The sequence below is a fragment of the Oncorhynchus nerka genome, linkage group LG4, assembly GCF_034236695.1.
Source record: "Oncorhynchus nerka isolate Pitt River linkage group LG4, Oner_Uvic_2.0, whole genome shotgun sequence".
Classification (NCBI taxonomy): Eukaryota; Metazoa; Chordata; class Actinopteri; order Salmoniformes; family Salmonidae; genus Oncorhynchus; species Oncorhynchus nerka.
The window spans coordinates 76,294,946-76,319,644 of NC_088399.1; the positions used below are offsets into that span (position 1 = coordinate 76,294,946).

General features: G+C 45.6%; 1 protein-coding gene across 4 annotated transcripts in view; it reads right to left on the minus strand.

The window, feature by feature from the left end:
* Window positions 1–24,699, minus strand: part of pum1 (pumilio RNA-binding family member 1) — a 31,726-nt gene that overhangs the window by 5,609 nt on the left and 1,418 nt on the right. The window contains exons 2-19 of one of the 4 annotated variants that reach the window (XM_029658589.2): window positions 21,781–21,953; window positions 19,762–19,884; window positions 19,344–19,412; window positions 18,962–19,064; window positions 18,639–18,829; window positions 17,889–18,058; window positions 17,377–17,638; window positions 13,854–13,947; window positions 13,623–13,721; window positions 7,943–8,085; window positions 7,540–7,678; window positions 6,113–6,250; window positions 4,668–4,853; window positions 4,248–4,352; window positions 3,799–4,041; window positions 3,392–3,659; window positions 1,105–1,234; window positions 76–210 (exon numbers count right to left, since the gene is read on the minus strand). In XM_029658589.2, coding sequence (XP_029514449.1) covers window positions 76–210; window positions 1,105–1,234; window positions 3,392–3,659; window positions 3,799–4,041; window positions 4,248–4,352; window positions 4,668–4,853; window positions 6,113–6,250; window positions 7,540–7,678; window positions 7,943–8,085; window positions 13,623–13,721; window positions 13,854–13,947; window positions 17,377–17,638; window positions 17,889–18,058; window positions 18,639–18,829; window positions 18,962–19,064; window positions 19,344–19,412; window positions 19,762–19,884; window positions 21,781–21,942 — 2,760 coding nt within the window. In that variant the 5' untranslated portion in view covers window positions 21,943–21,953. Of the gene's footprint in view, window positions 1–75; window positions 211–1,104; window positions 1,235–3,391; window positions 3,660–3,798; window positions 4,042–4,247; window positions 4,353–4,649; window positions 4,854–6,112; window positions 6,251–7,539; window positions 7,679–7,942; window positions 8,086–13,622; window positions 13,722–13,853; window positions 13,948–17,376; window positions 17,639–17,888; window positions 18,059–18,638; window positions 18,830–18,961; window positions 19,068–19,343; window positions 19,413–19,761; window positions 19,885–21,780; window positions 21,954–24,699 lie in introns of all 4 variants that reach the window. The other 3 variants (XM_029658587.2, XM_029658588.2, XM_029658586.2) reach the window with 3 other exon arrangements.

The following is a 24,699-nucleotide window of genomic DNA, read 5'->3' on the forward strand; positions in this document are numbered from 1 at the left end:
GTTGCTATTTGCTTGGAGGCTCCTCATGCACAGACATGGACGATGTGCACACACAAACGGCAGTACAATACGTACTATAACTTGTTGGTCTGAGGGGATGAACTCCAGGGCCTTCTGTATGACTCTACAGCCATACATCTGCAGGGCCAGAGACAGGACATGACCCCTGATCCTCTCTGCTAGAGCCAGCTTTTGGTCCAGACTGCCAAACTACACAAAGAGGAAGACCGAGAGGGAGAAGAGAGAACAGCTAACAAACACTTCTGGATGATGTACAGTGCCTTCAAAAAAAGTATTCACACCCCTCAACTTTTCCCCATATTGTTGTGTTACAGCCTGAATTTAAACTGGACTAAATTGAGCTGCGCCACTGACCTACACACAATACCCCATAATGTCAAGGTGGAATTATGTTTTCAAACATTTTTACAAATGAAAAGCTGAAATGTCTAGAGTCAATAAGCATTCAACCCCTTTGTTATGGCAAGCCTAAATTAGTTCAGGAATAAAAATGTGTTTAACAAGTCTCATAAGTTGCATGGGCTGTGTGTAATAAGTGTTTATTAACATAATTTTTAAAAATGACTACCTAACACCTGTACCCCACACACACACACAAGATTTAACCACAAAAACCAGCGAGGATTTCCAATGCGTCGTAAAGAAGGGCACCCATTGGTAGATTGGTAAAAATACAAAAAGTAGACATTGAATATCGCTTTTAGCATGGTGAAGTTATTAATTACACTTTGGGTGTATCAATACTGCCAACAGTGATTACAGCTGTGAGTCTTTCTGGGTAAGTCTCTAAAATCCTGTTTTCACATTGTCATTATAGTGTAGAATTGTTTTTGTTTTTTTCATTTCGAATTCAGGCTGTAACAACAAATGGGGAATAAGTCAGAGGGTATGTATGAATACTGTCTGAAGGCACTGTAGCAGTCAAAACACACACTTTACACACAGAGACAGGCCTGTTGGAAATTAGCCCCCCCCCAATACACACAACTCAAAGAACTTCTGGATTAGATGCCTGGCAAAAAACACACAATCCCCCCCCCCCCCCCCCCGTTATGTTGATACCAACATAACGTTCACACAAACCTCAAAGAACTTCTGGATGACGTAGTTTCCGAAGACGTCGACCATGAGTTGATAGGCAGCCTGGAGGATCTCACTGAAGACTAGCTGACGCTCTGCTGAGCTGGCCCTCTCCAACTTCAACTGGATAAACCTGGAGGGGGAAAATAGTTATATTCATTATCATCTTTGAGGGATAAAACAGTTACCGGTTTCACAAGAAACCACGGTAAAATTCCCAGCGATTAGTATTACCGTTTGATTACCGTGGTTTGAAAAACTCACTGTAAATACTGTCGAGCATCAACCAAAGTTAGCAACAGTCTGACGCAGACGCAGCACGCAACCTGGGTTTTGTTTTGTGTGAAAACATGGTAGAAGGTAGTGACAGCACTCCGGAGATTTTTCAGCCTTCTAAGAGGACCAAGTGGTTGTATTTTGGGTTTTACAAGAGTGCAGAGGGAAACTTAATCGAAGATGGTCACCCTGTCTGCAGAACCTGCAACACTTCAAATCTCTTGAGTGGTCTTCGTGACCACCACCCTCTACTTTATAGCGAATGCAAGGTCAATTAACTTTCACCTCAATGCATGATGTGGGGACTTCGGAATGGGGGAAAATGTCATGGTTTGTCCGTCTAACTTGCTAATAGCTTGTCAATAATGTAAAGTGAAGCTTTCAGTGTTACCTACTGTTGTAAAAACACAACACGTTGTTCTGCTGCTGTATGTGTCGTGTCTGCACTCTATTCACCCATTGCACACGATAACACCTTATGTAGTTTAGTTATCCAACCAACACATTTTGTTCATTTAAAATCTGTCAGTTGTCGACTTGGTTGTAAAAGTGTTCAAACTGGAGAAACACTATAGACTCCTATACAAAGACAATTGTTGGGCTCATTGCAATTACTATCACTGTCTTAAGACTCATTTGTATTTATGTAAATTGTGCATGGGGTCATTGCATATAGTCAAATGCAACACAGATGGACTGTGTGTGTAATAATAATAATAATAATAATGCATTTGCTATTCCCTATTACAGAGTGGGTGTGCAACAGGCAAACCCAGTGATGCTATTGGTCCCTCATCTACAGTTGTGACAGACACTGAGCAAGCATTTAAAAAAGGCAGGCTGCTTGTGCACCCACATCAAAAAGAAATGCTCAGACCTCACTCCAGCCCTTTCATATTACATTGCAAAGGACATGCCATTTCAAACTGTTGAGAGGCCTGGCTTTCTGAGGCTGATAAAGGTTGCCATGCTGCTAATTTAACTTGTTGTTTGTTTATTGGATTGCTTACTTAAGGTTGTGTTCTTAAAACCTGCACTAGGGAAAATTACACCTCATGGCCACAATGCCATTTAAAATGTTATTATTTTAATGGTTTATGCAAACAAAAAGTGCTGCTAATTGTATTTGTTGTTTTTCAATATAAAACTTGGTGAAATGATTTCAGTGTATCAGTACTTTCGGAACATTTCCAGCACATTTTAACAATACCCCGATAATACAGCTAACCGCGATAATACAGCTAACCGCGATAATACAGCTAACCGCGATAATACAGCTAACCGCAATAATACAGCTAACCGCGATAATACAGCTAACCGCGATAATACAGCTAACCGCAATCATTTTGGTCACTATAATCGCGATATTACATTTTCATACGGTTTCATCTCTAGATTCAACATGTTCCTATATTTCTGCATTGGCAATGTAAGCTCCAAAACTTTCCATACCAATAAAGTGTATTGAATTGCATTGAGGGGGTTGAGTAATAAGGAGAACGGGAGGAAAGAGAGACAAGGAAGAGTAGAGAGGGATGAGGAGAGAGATGAAAGACATGAGAGGGAATGACATCATGGTTTCTAAATAGAACATTCCAGTTGTAAAAGACATGTAGGTAGACCCAGCATCCAAGCAGACAACATCTGGAGTCCATCATTGAGGATGAGACAGTAGGTCTATGTTTTGGTACTGGACAGGAGTGACGAGAGATTATTTGTGTGGTCTAAGTGTCTACCTGCTGCCATGCTGGTCCTGACTGAACTCCATGATGTGTGTCTCTACCTGCTGCCGTGCTGGTCCTGACTGAACTCCACGATATGCGTGTGTCTACCTGCTGCCGTGCTGGTCCTGACTGAACTCCATGATGTGTCTACCTGCTGCCGTGCTGGTCCTGACTGAACTCCATGATGTGTCTCTACCTGCTGCCGTGCTGGTCCTGACTGAACTCCATGATGTGTGTGTGTCTACCTGCTGCCATGCTGGTCCTGACTGAACTCCATGATGTGTCTCTACCTGCTGCCGTGCTGGTCCTGACTGAACTCCATGATGTGCCCAGCAATCTCTCTCAGCTGCAGGTTGGGGTATCGGTTGTTCCGGAAGTCTTCCAGGAGCCGGCTCCGCCCTGACGGCATCACATCCGACATTCCGTAACGTAGCCGTGACGATGGGAAGAGCTGGCTGCTGGGAGAGAAGAGGGAGGAGCCAGAACTGGCACTGCGATACTTGGCCTCCGCCCCCGGAGCAGCAGAAATGAAACGACCGCTGCCATTGGTCAGACCTCCTGTGGGGAGGGTTCAGAGAGTAGTGATGGTTAGTACTGGTTGGATAACATAATAATAACACTGATAGAATGTTATAATACACTAACCCTGAAAATACAATGCAAGTTTGTCAGCATTTTAATAGACTTCGTCACTCACCCAGGTTGAGGTTGGATGAGGAGCTGTGATTGGACAGAGATGGGGGTGGGGTTAGGGAGTGGGAGGGGCCTTGGTTGGGCAGGGGCATTCCGACAGGCCCGGGGGAGGAGCTAAAGCCAAGGGTTCCGTTGTAGAACCCCCCGTGACCAATGGGAGTGAGACTCGACTGTGTGCGTTTGTACAGGTCACTACTGCCGGTCAGAGAGTCACGACGAGAACCACTCCCACCACTGGAGTTAGCCACTGGAGGGAGACAGAGAGACCATTAAACACACACACACAGCTGTCACTACAGTTGGCCGGTAGAGGGAGTTATACACAGAGGACAGCAGGCTACAGACAGTTAAACACAATGAGAATCCTCTCCAGCCTACTGAATATCAGCCTTGGGTTGCACATGGATAGAGAGGGAGAGAGATGAGACCATAAAACACCACACACACACACACCTGCGGTCCCAAAGCCTCCCAGTGTAGCTCCCAATGTTGCTCCCAGTGAAGAGTTGCTCTGACCGAACCCCAGAGATGCAGAGCCAGGGCCTTGCTGGGCGGAGCCTGTAAAGAAAACAGCATATCACCTTCATTAATCTACATTTGTTTCGGAATTTAAATGGTAAATTAAATCATATTTTCACACACACTTTGGCCACGTTCCAGGCTGACTACATTGCAGACCCCTGCGGGATCTAGCGTCTGGATAGATATTTGACATATCAACTAAACTCGTAATAATATAGGAATCTGATGCCCGATTGTGAAGTCGATGAAATGGCAGGCATCCATTGAAACGTCTGCAATGTAGTTCGCCTGGAACACAACATCTGTCAATTCACCCGTTTTGTTTTCACTCACAGTACGTTGTTTGGCTACCTTGAGAGAAGAGGGAGGAGCTCTGGGAGGAGTTGCTGAGAGAGGAGGATCCATAAAAGGAGTTTCCTGACATAGCCCCTCCCCCCTGCTGCTGAGGCTGCTGGGATTGCATGCCTCGGAACGGACCATTGGCCCCGCCTCCCATACCGCCGTTAGCCCCGCCACCCGCAGCTGCTGCAGCCGCCACTGGAGAGGCAGAGCGAGAGAGGGGCAGAGCGAGAGAGGGGCAGAGCGAGAGAGGGGTAGAGAGAGAGAGAGAGAGAGAGAGAGAGGGGTAGAGGTAGAGAGAGAGAGGGGTAGAGAGAGAGAGAGAGAGAGAGAGAGAGGGGCAGAGAGAGAGAGAGAGAGAGGGGTAGAGAGAGAGAGAAAGAGAGGGGTAGAGGAGAGAGAGAGAGAGAGGGGTAGAGGTAGAGAGAGAGAGAGAGAGAGAGAGAGAGAGGGGAGAGGTAGAGAGAGAGAGAGGGGTAGAGGTAGAGAGAGAGAGGGGTAGAGGTAGAGAGAGAGAGGGGTAGAGGTAGAGAGAGAGAGGGGTAGAGGTAGAGAGAGAGAGGGGTAGAGGTAGGAGAGAGAGAGAGAGAGGGGTAGAGGAGAGAGAGAGAGGTAGAGGTAGAGAGAGAGAGAGAGAGGGGTAGAGGTAGAGAGAGAGAGGGGTAGAGGTAGAGAGAGAGAGAGAGGGGTAGAGGTAGAGAGAGAGAGGGGTAGAGGTAGAGAGAGAGAGGGGTAGAGGTAGAGAGAGAGAGGGGTAGAGGTAGAGAGAGGGGTAGAGGTAGAGAGAGGGGTAGAGGTAGAGAGAGAGAGAGGGGTAGAGGTAGAGAGAGAGAGAGGGGTAGAGGTAGAGAGAGGGGTAGAGGTAGAGAGGGGTAGGGGTAGAGAGTCTTTTTAAAATGTTCTTAACCTTTATTTAACTCAGAAGGTCAGTTTAGAACAAATTCTTATTTGCAATGACAGCCTACTGGGGAACAGTGGGTTAACTGCCTTGTTCAGGGCGCAGAACGACAGATTTTTACCTTGTCAGCTCAGGGATTCAATCCAGCAACCTTTTTGGTTACTGACCCAACACTCTAACCACTGGGCTACCTGCCTCTAACCACTAGGCTACCTGCCTCTAACCACTAGGCTACCTGCCTCTAACCACTAGGCTACCTGCCTCTAACCACTAGGCTACCTGCCTCTAACCACCTGCCTCTAACCACTAGGCTACCTGCCTCTAACCACTAGGCTACCTGCCTCTAACCACTAGGCTACCTGCCTCTAACCACTAGGCTACCTGCCTCTAACCACTAGGCTACCTGCCTCTAACCACTAGGCTACCTGCCTCTAACCACTAGGCTACCTGCCTCTAACCACTAGGCTACCTGCCTCTAACCACTAGGCTACCTGCCTCTAACCACTAGGCTACCTGCCACCCCACATGGAATGACAGTGTAAATGGAGGAGTGTGTTACCTGCTTGTGCAGCGGATGGCGAGATAATAACTGAGCCCGCGGGGGCCATGAGGCGTACAGGTCCGCCCCTAGATCCTGTGTTGACCACTAGCGCCCCCGTCTGGTCATAGTAGGCAGCTGGAGCCAGCATGGGATAGCCTGCAGAGAGAAACACGAGTTAGACCAGCATTTCTCAAACTCGGTCCTCGGGACCCCAAGGTGTGCACGTTTTTATTTCTTCCCCCCAACACTACACAGCTGATTCAAAGCTTGATGATTAGTTGATCATTTGAACCAGCAGTGTAGTGCTGAGGCAAAAACCTAAACGTGCACCCTTGGGGTCCCGAGGACCTCGTTTGGGAAAACTTGTGTTTGAACTGTGTGTGTGTCTCAGAATGTCCGTAAACCGGTAATTGCCGGCTTTTGGCAGATTAAAAAAAACTAAAGGCCGATAAATAAAATTGTTGCTGGCGACAGGGATAGTGCTTTTTAATTAATTGATGGAAATACAAGTCAACGGAAAAACATTTGACAGTAATGCTTATGGGTCTAACGGTTAATTTGCATAATTTTGTGGAATTAAATTGGAGCATGTGTATTTATCACATGCGCACAGCCTACAGAGAGCCTATTTTGAGCCCAATAGAGCTGCTGGGGTGAAATGTGCTTTTATAAACCCAGTCATTGTGCAACAACTCTAAAATAAATAACTTATTAAAAACGGTTTTGATCACCACAATTAAAGAGCTACTATTTTTATTTCTCAACTGGTGTGCCTCCCATTCATGTGAAATAGGCATGGATGGGCATGTTATCAGAGCGTCACCCACCGCTTTGCAATGTGAGCTGCAGGCAGGATGCATTTTGAAAACTGAACATTTCACTTCAAGGCATGTCTTACCTTGCTTAAAAGTAGCCTAGACCAAATCTGACCATGGAAACATGGAGGCAATTACTTTATAAAGACTTCCTTTCATATTCCATTGAAACCAGCATTTCTCTTGGTTTTCCTATCACCTTTCTTTCTTTGTAGGGAAAAGCCAAACGCACAATCCTAGTCATATTAGCAAACCATCCTAGTTGTTGCACCTTTAGATTCTCCCTCTAAGTCTCTAGTAGAGATTTTCATCTCATCAGGTGCACTGTTAAGAACGGTGTTTTCCCACGAATTGCATTTTGGAAAATGTTTGAAAATTGTCTACTTCATTACAGGAGTTGCATATTCTGTTTAGATTATGGTAATTAATCTAAATGTGATTTGTCATTCTGAGTACTGTCGGTGGACGACCTAATGGGTTACACACCCAATGCATATGGTTCAGGTACATTTCTGAAATGGCCGGTAAATTAAAATATTCCCGGGTTACGTTGCCTGGGGCAACAGAAACCTGGTGTGTGTATTTGTGCGTATGCAGGCACAAGCATGTGAGTGTCTGTATGCTTCTCACCGGGCACGCCGGCCGCCAGCCCCTGTCCGAAGGCGAGCGCCGAGTTGACAGCTGCGGCGGAGATCAGCTGGTCATTCTGCTGACCCTGTGGACCTTGGCTAGGGGTCAGGGGTCTCTGGTTACCACCCCCACGCATTACCTAGGAAACACAGGATACACAAAGAAATAGCCAATAAGAGGGCAGAGGGTCTGAAACGGGTGTTATCCTTAGTAAAATGCCATGGACACAACGTGACTGGGCAAATAATGTGCATGTTTGCATCAATAATTACTCTATGCATGTTGAAACAATCTACAACCACAAAGTGGTGAGCATTGAAAGACAGGCAAAAAATGTCTGACAGAAGATTTATCTAATAGGAGAGCAGTTGAGGAGAGGTCTAGCCAATAGGAAGCCACTGACCTGTTGTTGGTTCTGCTGGTTCTGTCCTTGAGCCTGTTGATTGGCTGAGTTGTTGGCAGCTGCAGCCTGTTGCTGGAACAGATTGGCTGGATACACTCCCCATGGAGTCACCCCGTAGTACTGAGGAGGCATCACCGCTGGGCCTGAATACACACACGGTAAATTGGTTGGCACATACAATGCCAGAATAGTGGGTTCAATTCCTTGGAGTATGCATATGTAAAAAGTATGCACGCATGACTGCAAGTTGCTAAATGATACAGTTGAAGTCGGAAGTTTACATGCACCTTAGCCAAATACATTTAAACTCAGTTTAACAATTCCTGACATTCAATCCTAGTAAAAATGTCCTGTCTTAGGTCAGTTAAGATAAACACTTTATTTTATGTGAAATATCAGAATAGTAGTAGAGAATTATTTATTTCAGCTTTTATTTCTTTCATCACATTCCCAGTGGGTCAGAAGTTTATACACACTCAATTAGTATTTGGTAGCATTGCCTTTAATTTGTTTAACTTGGGTCAAACTGTCTTGAGATGTTGCGTTAATATATACAAATCATTTCCCTACCTCATGATGCCACCTATTTTGTGAAGTGCACCAGTCCCTCCTGCAGCAAAGCACCCCCACAACATGATGCTGCTACTCCCGTGCTTCACGGTTGGGATGGTGTTCTTCGGCTTGCAAGCATCCCTCTTTTTCCTCCAAACATACCAATGGTCATTATGGCCAAAGAGTTCTATTTTTGTTTCATCAGACCAGAGAACATTTCTCCCAAAAATACAATCTTTCTCCCCATGTGCAGTTGCAAACCGTAGTCTGGCTTTATGGCGGTTTTGGAGCAGTGGCTTCTTCCTTGCTGAGTGGCCTTTCAGGTTATGTCGATATAGGACTCGTTTCACTGTGGATATAGATACTTTTGTACCCGTTTCCTCCAGCATCTTCACAAGGTCGCTGTTCTGGGATTGATTTGCACCTTTCGCGACAAAGTACGTTCATCTCTAGGAGACAGAATGCGTCTCCTTCCTGAGCGGTATGACAGCTGCGTGGTCCCATGGTGTTTATACTTGCATACTATTGTTTGTACAGATGAACGTACCTTCAAGTGTTTGGAAATTGCTCACAAGGACGAACCAGACTTGTGGCGGTCTACATTTTTTTTTTATGAGGTCTTGGCTGATTTCTTTTGATTTTCCCATGATGTCAAGCAAAGAGGCAGGTAGGGGTTGAAATACATCCACAGGTACACCTCCAATTGACTCATATAATGTAAATTAGCCTATCAGAAGCTTATAAAGCAATGACATCATTTTCTGGATTTTTCCAAGCTGTTTAAAGGCACAGTCAAGTTAGTGTATGTAAACTTAACCCACTGGAATTGTGATGCAGTGAATTATAAGTGAAATAATCCGTCTGTAAACAATTGTTGGAAAAATTACTTGTGCCATGCAGGGTAGATGTCCTAACCGACTTGCCAAAACTATAGTTCGTTAACAATACATTTGTGGAGTGGTTGAAAAACAAGTTTTAAAAACTCCAACCTAAGTGTATGTAAACGTCCGACTTCAATTGTATATATAAACTCAGCAAAAAAACTAAACGTTCCCTCACTGTCAACTGCGTTAATTTTCAGCAAACTTAACATGTGTAAATATTTGTATGAACATAACAAGATTCAACAACAGACATAAACTGAACAAGTTCCACAGACATGTGACTAACAGAAATTGAATAATGTGTCCCTGAACAAAGAAGGGGGGGGGCAAAATCAAAAGTAACAGTCAGTATCTGGTGTGGCCACCAGCTGCATTACGTACTGCAGTGCATCTCCTCCTCATGGACTGCACCGGATTTGCCGGTTCTTGCTGTGAGATGTTACCCCACTCTTCCACCAAGGCACCTGCAAGTTACCAGAAATTTCGGTCCAAGCCCTCACCCTCCGATCCAACAGGTCCCAGACGTGCTCAATGGGATTGAGATCCGGGCTCTTCGCTGGCCATGGCAGAACACTGACATTCCTGTCTTGCAGGAAAGGGTACCACTTGACGGAGGAGGATGTCTTTCCTGTAACGCAGATTGCCTGTAATGACATCAAGCTCAGTCCGATGATGCTGTGACACACCGCCCCAGACCCTCCACCTCCAAATCGATCCCGCTCCAGAGTACAGGCCTCGGTGTAACACTCATTCTTTCAACAATAAATGTGAATCCGACCATCACTCCTGGTGAGACAAAACCGCAACTCGTCTGTGAAGAGCACTTTTTGCCAGTCCTGTCTGGTCCAGCGACGGTGGGTTTGTGCCCATAGGCGAGGTCGTTGCTGGTGATGTCTGGTGAGGACCTGTCTTTCAACAGGCCCACAAGCCCTCAGTCCAGCCTCTCTCAGCCTATTGCGGACAGTCTGAGCACTGATGGAGGGATTGTGCGTTTCTGGTGTAACTCGGGCAGCTGTTGTTGCCACCCTGTACCTGTCCCGCAGGTGTGATGTTCAGCTGTACCAATCCTGTGCAGTTGTTGTTACACGTGGTCTGCCACTGTGAGGACGATCAGTTGTCCGTCCTGTCTCCCTGTAGCGCCGTCTTAGGCGTCTCACAGTACGGATATTGCAATTTATTGCCCTGGCCACATCTGCAGTTCTCATGCAAGGCACATTCACGCAGATGAGCAGGGACCCTGGGCATCTTTCTTTTGGTGTTTTTCCAGAGTCAGTAGAAAGGCCTCTTTAGTGTCGTAAGTTTTCATAAATATGACCTTAATTGCCTACCGCCTGTAAGCTGTTAGTGTCTTAACGACCGTTCCACAGGTGCATGTTCATCAATTGTTTACGGTTCACTGAACAAGCATGGGAACAGTGTTTAAAACCTGTTGAGGCTAGGGGGCAGTATTTTCACTTTTGGATGAAAGGTGTGCCCAGAGTAAACGGCCTCCTACTCTTTCCCAGATGGAATATATGCATAGTATTATTACCTGTGGATAGAAAACACTGAAGTTTCTAAAACTGTTTGAATTATGTCTGTGAGTATAACAGAACTCATATGGCAGACAAAAACCTGAGAAGAAATCCAAACAGGAAGTGAGAACTCAATTTAGAAAAGTGCCATTGGACGTCCACCTTAGATATGGATAAGAATGCACTTCCTAGGGCTTCCACAAGATGTCACCGTCTTTAGATTCTGGTTGTATGATTCTACTATAAAGGTAGGGCTCATAATAGCTCTTTGAGTAGGTGGTCTGGCAGAAAGCCTCGGTTTCATTACGCGCGGTCAGGAGAGAGTGTTCTTGCGTTCCTATGCTTTTCTTCAGACAATTAAATTCTCCGGTTGGAACCTTTTTGCTGATTAATATTTAAAACATCCTAAATATGGATTGCATACGTCATTTGACTTGTTTCTACGACCTGTAACGGAAGTTTGAGTTTGTCTGGAGGAATTGCTCGTGTTTTTTGAGGATTGAATGCTGGGCTGAACAAGCTAACAACAAGTGGCTAAATTATGGGCTTTATGGACCTTTATGGAACAAATCAGTCATTTATTGTCGAACTGGGATTCCTGGAACTGCCTTCTGATGAAGATATTCAAAGGTAAGTGAATATTTGTGTTTTTTGTAGCTTCTGTTGACGCCAAAATGGCGGCTATTTCTTTGGGTTCTGAGCACCGTTCTCAGATTATTATTTTTCCGTAAAGTTTTATTTTTTTAAATCTGACACAGCGGTTGCATAGAGGATACATTTATCTTTAATTCTGTGAATTACAATTGCATCTTTTATCAATGTTTATTGTGAGTATTTCTGCAAAATCACTGGATGTTTTGGAATCAAAACATTACTGCACGTAAAACGTGCCAATATATATATATATATATATGCACATTATCGAACAACACACACAATACATGTATAACATGATGTCCTATGAGTGTCATCTGATGTATCAAAGGTTAGTGATTCATTTTATCTATATTTATGCTTTTGTGACTGAAATATCGCTCTGTGCGTTTTTGAATTTGGTGGTCATCTAACGTAAATATATGTTGTGTTTTCGCTGTAAAACATTTTAAAAATCGGACACGATGGGTAGATTAACAAGATGTTTATCTTTCATTTGCTGTATTAGACTTGTTAAACCCTTTACAATGAAGATCTGTGAAGTTATTTGGATTTTTACGAATTATCTTTGAAAGACAGGGTCCTGAAAAGAGGACGTTTCTTTTTTTGCTGAGTTTATCTACACACACATATACACTCTACACACACACCCACCCACAGACATTACCAGTCAAAAGTTTGGAAACACCTACTCATTCAAGGGTTTTTCTTTATTTTTTTTACTCTTTTCTACATTGTAGAATAATAGTGAAGACAACACAACTATGAAGCGAGACATGGAATCAAAAAAGTGTTTAACAAAATCAAAATATATTTTAGATTATTCAAAGTTGCCACCCTTTCCACATTCTTGGCATTTTCTCAACCAGCTTCATGAGGAATGCTTTTCCAACAGTCTTGAAGGAGTTCCCACATATTCTGAGCACTTGTTGGCTGCTTTTCCTTCACTCTCCAGTCCAACTCATCAGACCATCTCAATTGGGTTGAGATCAGGTGATTGTGGAGGTCAGGTCATCTGATACAGCACTCCATCACTCTCCTTGGTCAAATAGGCCTTACACAGCCGCAAACCAGAAGGAATGGTGTATCACTTCAGAATGCTGTGATTGCCATGCTGGTTAAGTGTGCCTTAAATTACAAACAGTGTCACCAGCAAAGGACACCTACACCATCACACCATCTCCTCCATGCTTCACAGTGGGAACCACACACGCGGAGATCATCTATTCACCTACTCCGCATCTCTCAAAAGACACAGCGGTTAAATTTGGACTCATCAGACCAAAAGAAAGTCTCTTCTTATTGGTGTCCTTTAGTAGTGGTTTCTTTGCAGAAATTCGATCATAAAGGCCTGATTCACACAGTCTCCTCTGAACAGTTTATGTTGAGATGTGTGTTACTTGAACACTGTGAAGCATTTAATTGGGCTGCAATCAGAGGCTGGTAACTCTAATGACTCTAATCCTCTGCAGCAGAGGTAACTCTGGGTCTTCCTTTCCTGTGGCGGTCCTCATGAGCCAGTTTCATCATAGCGCTTGGTGGTTTTTGCGACTGCACTTGAAGAAACTTTCAAAGTTCACGACATCTTCCATATTGACTGACCTTCATGTCTTAAAGTAATGATTGCCTGCCGTTTCTCTTTGCTTATTTGAGCTGTTCTTGCCATATGGACTTGGTCTTTTACCAAATAGGGCTATCTTCTGTATACCACCTCTACTATATGTCACAACACAACTGATTGGCTCAAACGCATTAAGGAAAGAAATCTCACAAATGAACTTAAGGCACATCTGTTAATTGAAATGCATTCCAGGTGACTACCTCATGAAGCAGGTTGAGAGAATGCCAAGAGTGTGCAAAGCTGTCATCAAGGCAAAGGGTAGCTACTTTGAAAAATCTCAAATGTGTGTCATTTCATCTTTTTGATGTCTTCACTACTAATCTACAATATAGAAAAAAGTTTTAAAAAATAAAGAAAAACCCTGGAATGAGTAGGTGTGTCCTCTCACTCCCCCACTGGGGAGGCATCGCCGCTGGACATGGAATAGAAATGGCGAGTGTGTATCTGCCTCTCACCCAGTGTTGCAGCAGCTGCCAGCCCAGCAGCGTAGGGGTCAGTTCCAGGCGGACCCGTACTGATGATGTAAGGGTTGGGAACAAACGCAGGAGCCAGACCTGATAACACACACAGAGATAGAGGTCAGTGAGACAGGAACACACACAGTCCAAGAACTTTGTCACTGAATAAATTCCCAGAAATGGGTCAGCAGAGCATCATGTTGAACATGTCTTTCACCTAAAACTTACCAATGTGAGATTGCTGTGCTGCTGCCAAGGCATACTGTTGTTGTTGGGCTGCTGTCAGCTGCTGCAGTGCTAGAGCACTGGGTCTCTGAAACAACTACACACACAGGTTATTTATTACACACACACTCTCTACCATTCAAAAGTTTGGGGTCATTGAGAAATGTCCTTTTTTTTTTGTTTTTTTAGAAAATCAAATTTTTTGTCCTTTAAAATATAAAATTGATCAGAAATACAGTGTAGACAGTGTGTCTAGTCTGAGAAATAGACACCTCACAAGATATCAACTGGCAACTTCATTAAATCGTACCTGCAAAACACCAGAAAAACACCACCAGAAAAACACCACAAGAAAAGATTAAGATGGGCAAAAGGACACTAGACAGAGGAACTCTGCCTAGAAGGCCAGCATCCCGGAGCCACATCTTCACTGTTAACATTGAGACTGGGGTTTTGTGGGTACTATTTAATGAAGCTGCCAGTTGAGGACTTGCGAGTACTTGTCCTCTTGCTCAGTTGCGCACTTGGGCCTCCCACTCCTCTTTCAATTCTGGTTAGAGCCAGTATGCACTGTTCTGTGACAGAGTAGTACACAGCGTTGTATGAGATCTTCAGTTTCTCAGCAATTTCTCGCATGGAATAGCCTTCATTTCGCAGAACAAGAATAGACTGACGAGTTTCAAAAGAAAGCTCTTTGTTTCTGGCCATTTTGAGCCTGTATTCGAACCCACAAATGCTGATGTTCCAGATACACAACTAGTCTAAAGAAGGCCAGTTTTATTGCTTCTTTAAATCAGAACAACAGTTTTCAGCTGTACTATCATAATTGCAAAAGGGTTTTCTAATGATCAATTTGGCCTTTAAAATGATAAACTTGGATTAGCTAACAACGTGCCATTGGAACGCAGGAGTGATGGTTGCTGATAATGGGTCTCTGTACGCCGATGTAGATATTCCATTAAAAATCTGCCGTTTCCAGCTACAATAGTCATTTACAACATTAACAATGTCTACACTGTATTTCCGATTAAATTTGATGTTATTTTAATGAAAAAAAAAAAAAAAAAAAAGGCTTTTCTTTCCAAAACTACCGGTCAAAAACACCTTCTCATTTCAGGATTGTTCTTTATTTTGACTATTTTCCACATTGTAGAATAACAGTGAAGACATCAAAACTATGAAATAACACATGGAATCATGTAGGAATACAGGTAGCCTAGTGGTTAGAGCGTTGGACTAGTAACTGGAAGGTTGCAAGATCTAATCCTTGAGCTGACAAGGTAGAAATCTGTCGTTCTGCCCCTGAACAAGGCCATTAAGGCCGTCACAGTAGGCCGTCATTGTAAGTAAGATTTTGTTCTTAACTGACTTGCCTAATTAAGTAAGTTTTAAAAATGTAGTAGCCAAAAATATGTGTCTAATCAAAATATATTTTATATTTGAGATTCTTCAAATAGCCACCCTTTGCCTTGATGACAGCATTGCACTTCACATTCTCTCAACCAGCTTCATGAGGTAGTCACATGGAATGCATTTCAATTAACAGGTGTGCCTTGTTAAAAGTTAATTTGTGGAATTTCTTTCCTTCTTAATACGTTTGAGCCAATCAGTTGTGTTGTGACATGGTAGGGGTGGTATACAGAAGAGAGCCCTATTTGGTAACATACCAAGTCCATATTATGGCAAGAACAGCTCAAATAAGCAAAGAGAAACGAGAGTCAGTCAATACGGAAAATGTCAAGAACTTTGAAAGTTTCTTCAAGTGCAGTCGCAAAAACCATCAAGCGCTATGATGAAACTGTCTCTCTTGAGGACCGCCACAGGAAAGGAAGACCCAGAGTTACCGCTGCTGCAGAGAATACGTTCATTAGAGTTAACTGCACCTCAGATTGCAGCCCAAATAAATTGCTGCAAAGAACCCACTACTAAAGGAAACCAATAAGTAGAGACTTGCTTGGGCCAAGAAACACGAGCAATGGACATTACACCAGTGGAAATCTTTCCTTTGGTCTGATGAATCCAAATGTGAGATTTTTGGTTCCAACAGCCGTGTCTTCTGTGAGACGCAGAGTAGGTGAACGGATGATCTCTGCATGTGTGGTTCCCACCATGAAGCATAGAGGAAGAGGTGTGATTTATTTAGAATTCAAAGCACACTTAACCAGCATGGCTACCAACGCATTCTGCAGCGATATGCCATCCCATCTGGTTTGCGCTTAGTGGGACTATCATTTGTTTTTCAACAGGATAATGATCCAACACACCTCCAGGCTGTGTACGAGCTTTTTGACCAAGAAGGAGAGTGATGGAGTGCTGCATGAGATGACCTGGCTTCCATAATCCTCCGACCTCAACCAAATTGAGATAGTTTGGGATGAGTCGAACCACCGAGTGAAGGAAAAGCAGCCAACGAGTGCTCAGCATATGTGGGAACTCCATCAGGACTGTTGGGAAAGCATTCCAGGTAAAGCTGGTTGAGAGAATAACAAGAGTGTGCAATGAAGTCATCAAGGCAAAGGGTGGCTATTTGAAGAATCTCAAATATAAAAAAATATTTTGATTTGTTTTACACTTTTTTTGGTGATATTTCATAGTTTTAAGGTCTTCAATATTATTCTGCAAAGTAGAAAATAGCACAAATATAGAAAAACCCTTAAACGAGTAGGTGTTCTAATACTTTTGACCGGTAGTGTACATACATACACAGTCTGTTCACACCCAGTACTGAACCCTGTACCTTAGAGAGCGCTTCCCTATTTACAGTTATTGAACACTGGTCACTTTAATTATGTTTACATACTGCTTTACCCACTTCATATGATATATTTAAGCAATAAGGAATGATGGCTAATATACCACGGCTAAGGGCTGTTCTAGTTTATAAACTGGGTGGTTCGAGCTCTGAATGCTGATTGGCTGACAGCAGTGTCAAATCAGACCGTATACCACCAAAGCATTTCTTGTTACTGCTCTAATTACATTGGCAACCAGGTTTTAATAGCAATAAGGCACCTTGGGGGTTTGTGGTATAGGCACTCAGTGTTGCGTCATGCTTAAGAACAGCCCTTAGCCGTGGTATATTAGCTATATACCACACCCGCTCGGCCCTATATAACTACTGCTGTTCACACACAAAATATGTGTATCAACAAATGAAATATTATTTGATTTGAGTATGTACACCAAGGAATATCAACTAGATTAAACTGAGGGATTCTTTTTTCTTGAGTGGGTGGCCGGGAGTGGAAACTTAATTACAAATCATTTGTAGACTGCAAATTGACCACAAGACCAAAGAGACACAAAATTTGACTAAAACAACCGTGCTGACATTTGAATACGATCACGTCTCTGTATTATACGTGGGAATACATGGGAACAGATTTCCAAAATGAAAATTACTTGGAGCTGATTTCATGGTGTTTAACAGTATTCTGTCCAACAAATAAAAACACCCGCAGCCCAAAGTGGGCTGCAGTAGTGCAGGAGTCCATGGTGGTCATCATCATACCCCACACACACACACCTGTTGTTGGTTGCTGTAGTCAAACAGCCCCACGGTGGGCTGTGAGTCCATGGCCATCTGGGAGTTGTAGTCAAACTGCAGAGGCTCCATCACAGACTCCATGGTATCCATGGTAACACCCTGTTCCACACCAGAGAAGTCCTCTTGGGGTTTGGGACCCCCGCCTCCTCCCATGGGGACCATACCCTCCCCTCCTACACATCCCCCTACACCCCCCATCATGTCAGTGTCTGTCCCCGCAGGCTGCATCTGGCCTTGACGACTGAAGAGAGGAAAGAGAGCAGGAGAGAACATGGGGAGGTGTGTGTGTGTGTGCCGGTGTGAGTGAATGTGTGTATGCTGGTGTGTGTGTGTGTGCCGGTGTGAGTGAACGCGTGTGTGTGTGTGTGTGTGTGTGTGTGTGTGTGTGTGTGTGTCGGTGTGAGTGAACGTGTGTATGCTGGTGTATGTGCCGGTGTGAGTGAACGTGTGTATGCTGGTGTGTGTGCCGGTGTGAGTGAATGTGTGTGTACCTGTACTCTTTGACGTCCACGTCCAGGCCATTCTGCACAGGGAGCCCATTAGGGTTGATGACATCACTGATGACATCATTCTCTCCCTCCGTCATCTCGAGTTTCTCTACTTCAAACGTGGCCTTAGGTTTCTCCCTCTTCTCATCCTCCACCTCTCCATCCCTCGGGCCCTGTCAGAGGGAGAGCGAGGGATAGAGATGTAAAAGTCGATGGATGGACAGATTGAGAACATTGTGATTGAGAGATGTATCACTGTCCCTTTACTGATCAGAGGATGAGATCGATAAGAGTGCAGGAAGGAATGAACCAGTAAGATGGAGGGAGTGCAGGTTCAGACTACAATAGAACCTAGCGCAGGAGTCCAGGTTCAGACTACAATAGAACCTAGCGCAGGAGTCCAGGTTCAGACTACAATAGAACCTAGCGCAGGAGACCAGGTTCAGACTACAATAGAACCTAGCGCAGGAGACCAGGTTCAGACTACAATAGAACCTAGCGCAGGAGTCCAGGTTCAGACTACAATAGAACCTAGCGCAGGAGACCAGGTTCAGACTACAATAGAACCTAGCGCAGGAGTCCAGGTTCAGACTACAATAGAACCTAGCGTAGGAGTCCAGGTTCAGACTACAATAGAACCTAACGTAGGAGTCCAGGTTCAGACTACAATAGAACTTGGCGCAGGAGTCCAGTTTGTCAGTGATAAAAGTGAGTTGGTTATAGTGATAGTGAAAACGGGTTTAGGCTACTTACGTAGGGTCCCTTGCGAAGGCACGAGTCCAGTTTTTCGGCGGGAGAGGAGGAGAGGACGTACTCTACCATACTGACTCCTAAACCCCCACTCTCTGACCGCGGTGACATCACTGACCCGCCCACTTCCCCGCCGCTATGGAACCCACCGCCAGGCCGACGGGACACCATGATTGGCTGAGATACCGAGTGGTCTGGGGAGGGGAAATTAGAAAGCACCCTACCATCAGTCTCCAAACACGCACACATTAGGCTGGGCACTGAGACTTTGGTGTGTTGACCCATTGGTGTTTTAATCCTGGGAAAGGGCCCACCCTCTGTCTTACCTGTGGCCCCCCACGCGCTGTCCCTCCACTGGTCCAGAAAGATCCCTTTTGGTCCGTCTTTCCCCGCTTCATCACTCTCCCAAAACTTCTTACCTGTCAGAAGCTGCTATAGAGGACAGACAGGAGCGAAACATCAAAAAGGACAGCGAGAGAAACGGAAAGAGAAATATGAAGCGTAAGGACATTTTCCTCAATGTCTTCGCTATATAACTACCAAGATAACTGCTAGCTAACATTACAATGCTGAAGATTCCTACAGCAGCTGGATGTGCTGTATGACAGGACACTATTCTGGGTTTCAGTCTTCCTACCACCACATGGCCTTTGGTAAGCTGTGTCTACAGTCCTCAAACTACTTGACCTCTAACACCTGACCCCTTACCTCTCCCATGGCACGCCCCTCTAAAGCCAGGGCCTGGAAGTCATGGTTCAGCTCATCCATCGACCGCACCTACAGAAAGAGACAAGATTAGAGTAAACACACACACACACACCTACAGACAGAGACAAGTTTAGAGTAACACACACACCCACACACAGACAAGTGTAGAGTAACACACACCTACAGACAGAGACAAGTTTAGAGTAACACACACATCCCAACAGAAAGACAAGGTAGAGCATCAAACATCTACAGACAGACAATGTTAGAGTACCACACACATAATCAGCCCTACTGAGAGGCAAGGTTACACATACACAGAGCAACAGAGAGAGACGGTCGGTAAAGACTAAGGGTATACACTCACACACATTAACCCAGACCATTTTCTGATATTACACACACACACACTTAGTACCTGGCTGTCGTGGATGTTATCCCCAATGGGCCAGCGGTGTTTCCCAGGCTGCTCTCCGTGCTGCCGCTGGAAGAAGTAATCCACCATGGCATCATCCTGAGACCGACCGGCACCCGCCACGCCCTGCGACACAGGCACACTTAGCTAACGCCTCTGGCCCCGCCAGTTTTGCCCCAAAAACTACACTGCTCAAAAAAGGGAACACTAAAATAACACATCCTAGATCTGAATGAATTCAATATTCTTATGAAATACTTTTTTCTTTACATAGTTGAATGTGCCGACAACAAAATCACACAAATTATCAATGGAAATCAAATTTATCAACCCATGGAGGTCTGGATTTGGAGTCACACTCAAAATTAAAAAGTGGAAAACCACACTACAGGCTGATCCAACTTTGATGTAATGTCCTTAAAACAAGTCAAATGAGGCTCAGTAGTGTGTGTGGCCTCCACGTGCCTGTATGACCTCCCTACAACGCCTGGGCATGCTCCTGATGAGGTAGCGGATGGTCTCCTGAAGGATCTCCTCCCAGACCTGGACTAAAGCATCCGCCAACTCCTGGACAGTCTGTGGTGCAACGTGGCGTTGGTGGATGGAGCGAGACATGATGTCCCAGATGTGCTCAATTGGATTCAGGTCTGGGGAACGGGCGGGCCAGTCCATAGCATCAAATTTTTTTTAACATTTTTTTTTTACCTTTATTTAACCAGGCAAGTCAATTAAGAACACATTCTTATTTTCAATGACGGCCTGGGAACAGTGGGTTAACTGCCTGTTCAGGGGCAGAACGACAGATTTGTACCTTGTCAGCTCGGGGGTTTGAACTCGCAACCTTCCGGTTACTAGTCCAACGCTCTAACCACTAGGCTACCCTGCCGCCCCAATGCCTTCCTCTTGCAGGAACTGCTGACACACTCCAGCCACATGAGGTCTAGCATTGTCTTGCATTAAGAGGAACCCAGGGCCAACCGCACCAGCATATGGTCTCACAAGGGGTCTGAGGATCACATCTCGGTACCTAATGGCAGTCAGGCTACCTCTGGCGAGCACATGGAGGGCTGTGCGGCCCCCCAAAGAAATGCCACCCCACACCATGACCGACCCACCGCCAAACCGGTCATGCTGGAGGATGTTGCAGGCAGCAGAACGGTCTCCAAGGCGTCTCCAGACTCTGTCACGTGCTCAGTGTGAACCTGCTTTCATCTGTGAAGAGCACAGGGCGCTAATTGCGAATTTGCCAATCTTGGTGTTCTCTGGCAAATGCCTGTTGACGTCGGGCCCTCATACCACCCTCATGGAGTCTGTTTCTGACCGTTTGAGCAGACACATGCACATTTGTGGCCTGCTGGAGGTCATTTTGCAGGGCTCTGGCAGTGCTCCTCCTGCTCCTCCTTGCACAAAGGCGGAGGTAGCGGTCCTGCTGCTGGGTTGTTGCCCTCCTACGGCCTCCTCCACGTCTCCTGATGTACTGGCCTGTCTCCTGGTAGCGCCTCCATGCTCTGGACACTACGCTGACAGACACAGCAAACCTTCTTGCCACAGCTCACATTGATGTGCCATCCTGGATGAGCTGCACTACCTGAGCCACTTGTGTGGGTTGTAGACCCCGTCTCATGCTACCACTAGAGTGAAAGCACCGCCAGCCTTCAAAAGTGACCAAAACATCAGCCAGGAAGCATAGGAACTGAGAAGTGTTCTGTGGTCACCACCTGCAGAACCACACCTTTATTGGGGGTGTTTTGCTAATTGCCTATAATTTCCACCTGTTGTCTATTCCATTTGCACAACAGCATGTGACATTTATTGTCAATCGGTGTTGCTTCCTAAGTGGACCGTTTGATTTCACAGAAGTGTGATTGACTTGGAGTTACATTGTGTTGTTTAAGTGTTCCCTTTATTTTTTGGAGCAGTGTATTAATTTGTCTGCACGTGTGACATGTAATGTATAAATAGGAGACATGTTTGTATTGGTGTCTACCGACTATATGCGGTTGTATCCATCTCCACCTTTACCTGTTGGCTAGGGGACGGGGCATGTGGGGTTTGTCCGGCCGGGGGGGCGTGTCCTCCGCTGCTCAGCACCACAGGCATGCTGGGAGTTGAAGTTCTGAGGTGGGGGCTGAATGAGTCCTGCCAGAGCACTGCTTTACCCTTCAACACACACACACTGCTCATTCCACCAAGGCCTGGGGAGAAGAGGGAGACACACACACACACATTGTTAGTGACACACACACCTCCAATACACATGAGCTACACTCCTTTCAACACAATCTGGAACACACATACACATTTGCAGGGACTGGAATGAATCAACATTTATGTCCACCAGCCAGTGGAGTCAACTTGCAGAACATAAATTACAACATATTCTAAGTTAGGGCTCCCCAACCCTGTTCCTGGAAAGTTACCGTCCAATAGATATTCACTCCAACCCTAATCTAACACATCCGATTCTAATAATTATCTGGTTGATAAGGTGAATCAGGTAAGCAACAACTGGGGTTGGGGAAAACCTATTTTTCATACCCAGCATTTTGCAAATCACCCACAGTGTCATAAATAAATAACACACGCTAAACTGGGGTCAAATTCCATCTCGACAATACTTTCAGTCAATTCATGACTCCTGTGGGGGATTTCCACGTTCGATTTAACTGATAGACAAGAGTTTGAAATGGATCTGAAGCCTGACATCACCACTTGCCCATTCCCCTTTCAGTAGTAATAGATGATCTAAACCGCTTGTCAAACTTATTCCAAGGAGGGGCAAGTGTCTTCAGGTTATCTTTCTTCCCTTGTACTTTTGATTGATTAATTAAGGTCATTGATTACTAAGGAACTCCCCTCACCTGGTTGTCTAGGTCTTAATTGAAAGGAAAAACCAGCAGACACTAGGCCCTCTATATAATTACATTGACACCCCTGATCTAAAGGTAAATAGGTATCGTAGGTGGGTAACATTAGTCTGGTGTATTTCATCTTATGTGGCCTACATGACATGCTAGACAGAAACCCATTCTGATACAGTTTACTCCACATGATTCTGCAGCAAATGCTTGCGTTGTCATATTTCAGGAGGCACGCCTGTTTCTTATACATGTTCTACTATAGACTTAGATGGCTTGGATATGTGAACCTTATGTTCAACAACTGTATTAAGGGCATCACTTGTCTTGATCAGTAGACCATCTCTCTCTGCTGCTAAAGCCACTTTCTACCACTCTAAATTCCAAGCATCTGCCTCTAACCCTAGGAAGCTCTTTGCCACCTTCTCCTCCCTCCTGAATCCTCCTCCCCCCTCTCTGCAGATGACTTCGTCAACCATTTTGAAAAGAAGGTCGACGACATCCGATCCTCGTTTGCTAAGTCAAACGACACCGCTGGTTCTGCTCACACTGCCCTACCCTGTGCTCTGACCTCTTTCTCCCCTCTCTCTCCAGATGAAATCTCGCGTCTTGTGACGGCCGGCCGCCCAACAACCTGCCCGCTTGACCCTATCCCCTCCTCTCTTCTCCAGACCATTTCCGGAGACCTTCTCCCTTACCTCACCTCGCTCATCAACTCATCCCTGACCGCTGGCTACGCCCCTCCCGTCTTCAAGAGAGCGAGAGTTGCACCCCTTCTGAAAAAACCTACACTCGATCCCTCCGATGTCAACAACTACAGACCAGTATCCCTTCTTTCTTTTCTCTCCAAAACTCTTGAACGTGCCGTCCTTGGCCAGCTCTCCCGCTATCTCTCTCAGAATGACCTTCTTGATCCAAATCAGTCAGGTTTCAAGACTAGTCATTCAACTGAGACTGCTCTTCTCTGTATCACGGAGGCGCTCCGCACTGCTAAAGCTAACTCTCTCTCTCTGCTCTCATCCTTCTAGACCTATCGGCTGCCTTCGATACTGTGAACCATCAGATCCTCCTCTCCACCCTCTCCGAGTTGGGCATCTCCGGCGCGGCCCACGCTTGGATTGCGTCCTACCTGACAGGTCGCTCCTACCAGGTGGCGTGGCGAGAATCCGTCTCCACACCACGTGCTCTCACCACTGGTGTCCCCAGGGCTCTGTTCTAGGCCCTCTCCTATTCTCGCTAACACCAAGTCACTTGGCTCTGTCATAACCTCACATGGTCTCTCCTATCATTGCTATGCAGACGACACACAATTAATCTTCTCCTTTCCCCTTCTGATGACCAGGTGGCGAATCGCATCTCTGCATGTCTGGCAGACATATCAGTGTGGATGACGGATCACCACCTCAAGCTGAACCTCGGCAAGACGGAGCTGCTCTTCCTCCCGGGAAGGACTGCCCGCTCCATGATCTCGCCATCACGGTTGACAACTCCATTGTGTCCTCCTCCCAGAGCGCTAAGAACCTTGGCGTGATCCTGACAACACCCTGTCGTTCTCAACTAACATCAAGGCGGTGGCCCGTTCCTGTAGGTTCATGCTCTACAACATCCGCAGAGTATGACCCTGCCTCACACAGGAAGCGGCGCAGGTCCTAATCCAGGCACTTGTCATCTCCCGTCTGGATTACTGCAACTCGCTGTTGGCTGGGCTCCCTGCCTGTGCCATTAAACCCCTACAACTCATCCAGAACGCCGCAGCCCGTCTGGTGTTCAACCTTCCCAAGTTCTCTCACGTCACCCCGCTCCTCCGCTCTCTCCACTGGCTTCCAGTTGAAGCTCGCATCCGCTACAAGACCATGGTGCTTGCCTACGGAGCTGTGAGAGGAACGGCACCTCAGTACCTCCAGGCTCTGATCAGGCCCTACACCCAAACAAGGGCACTGCGTTCATCCACCTCTGGCCTGCTCGCCTCCCTACCACTGAGGAAGTACAGTTCCCGCTCAGCCCAGTCAAAACTGTTCGCTGCTCTGGCCCCCCAATGGTGGAACAAACTCCCTCACGACGCCAGGACAGCGGAGTCAATCAC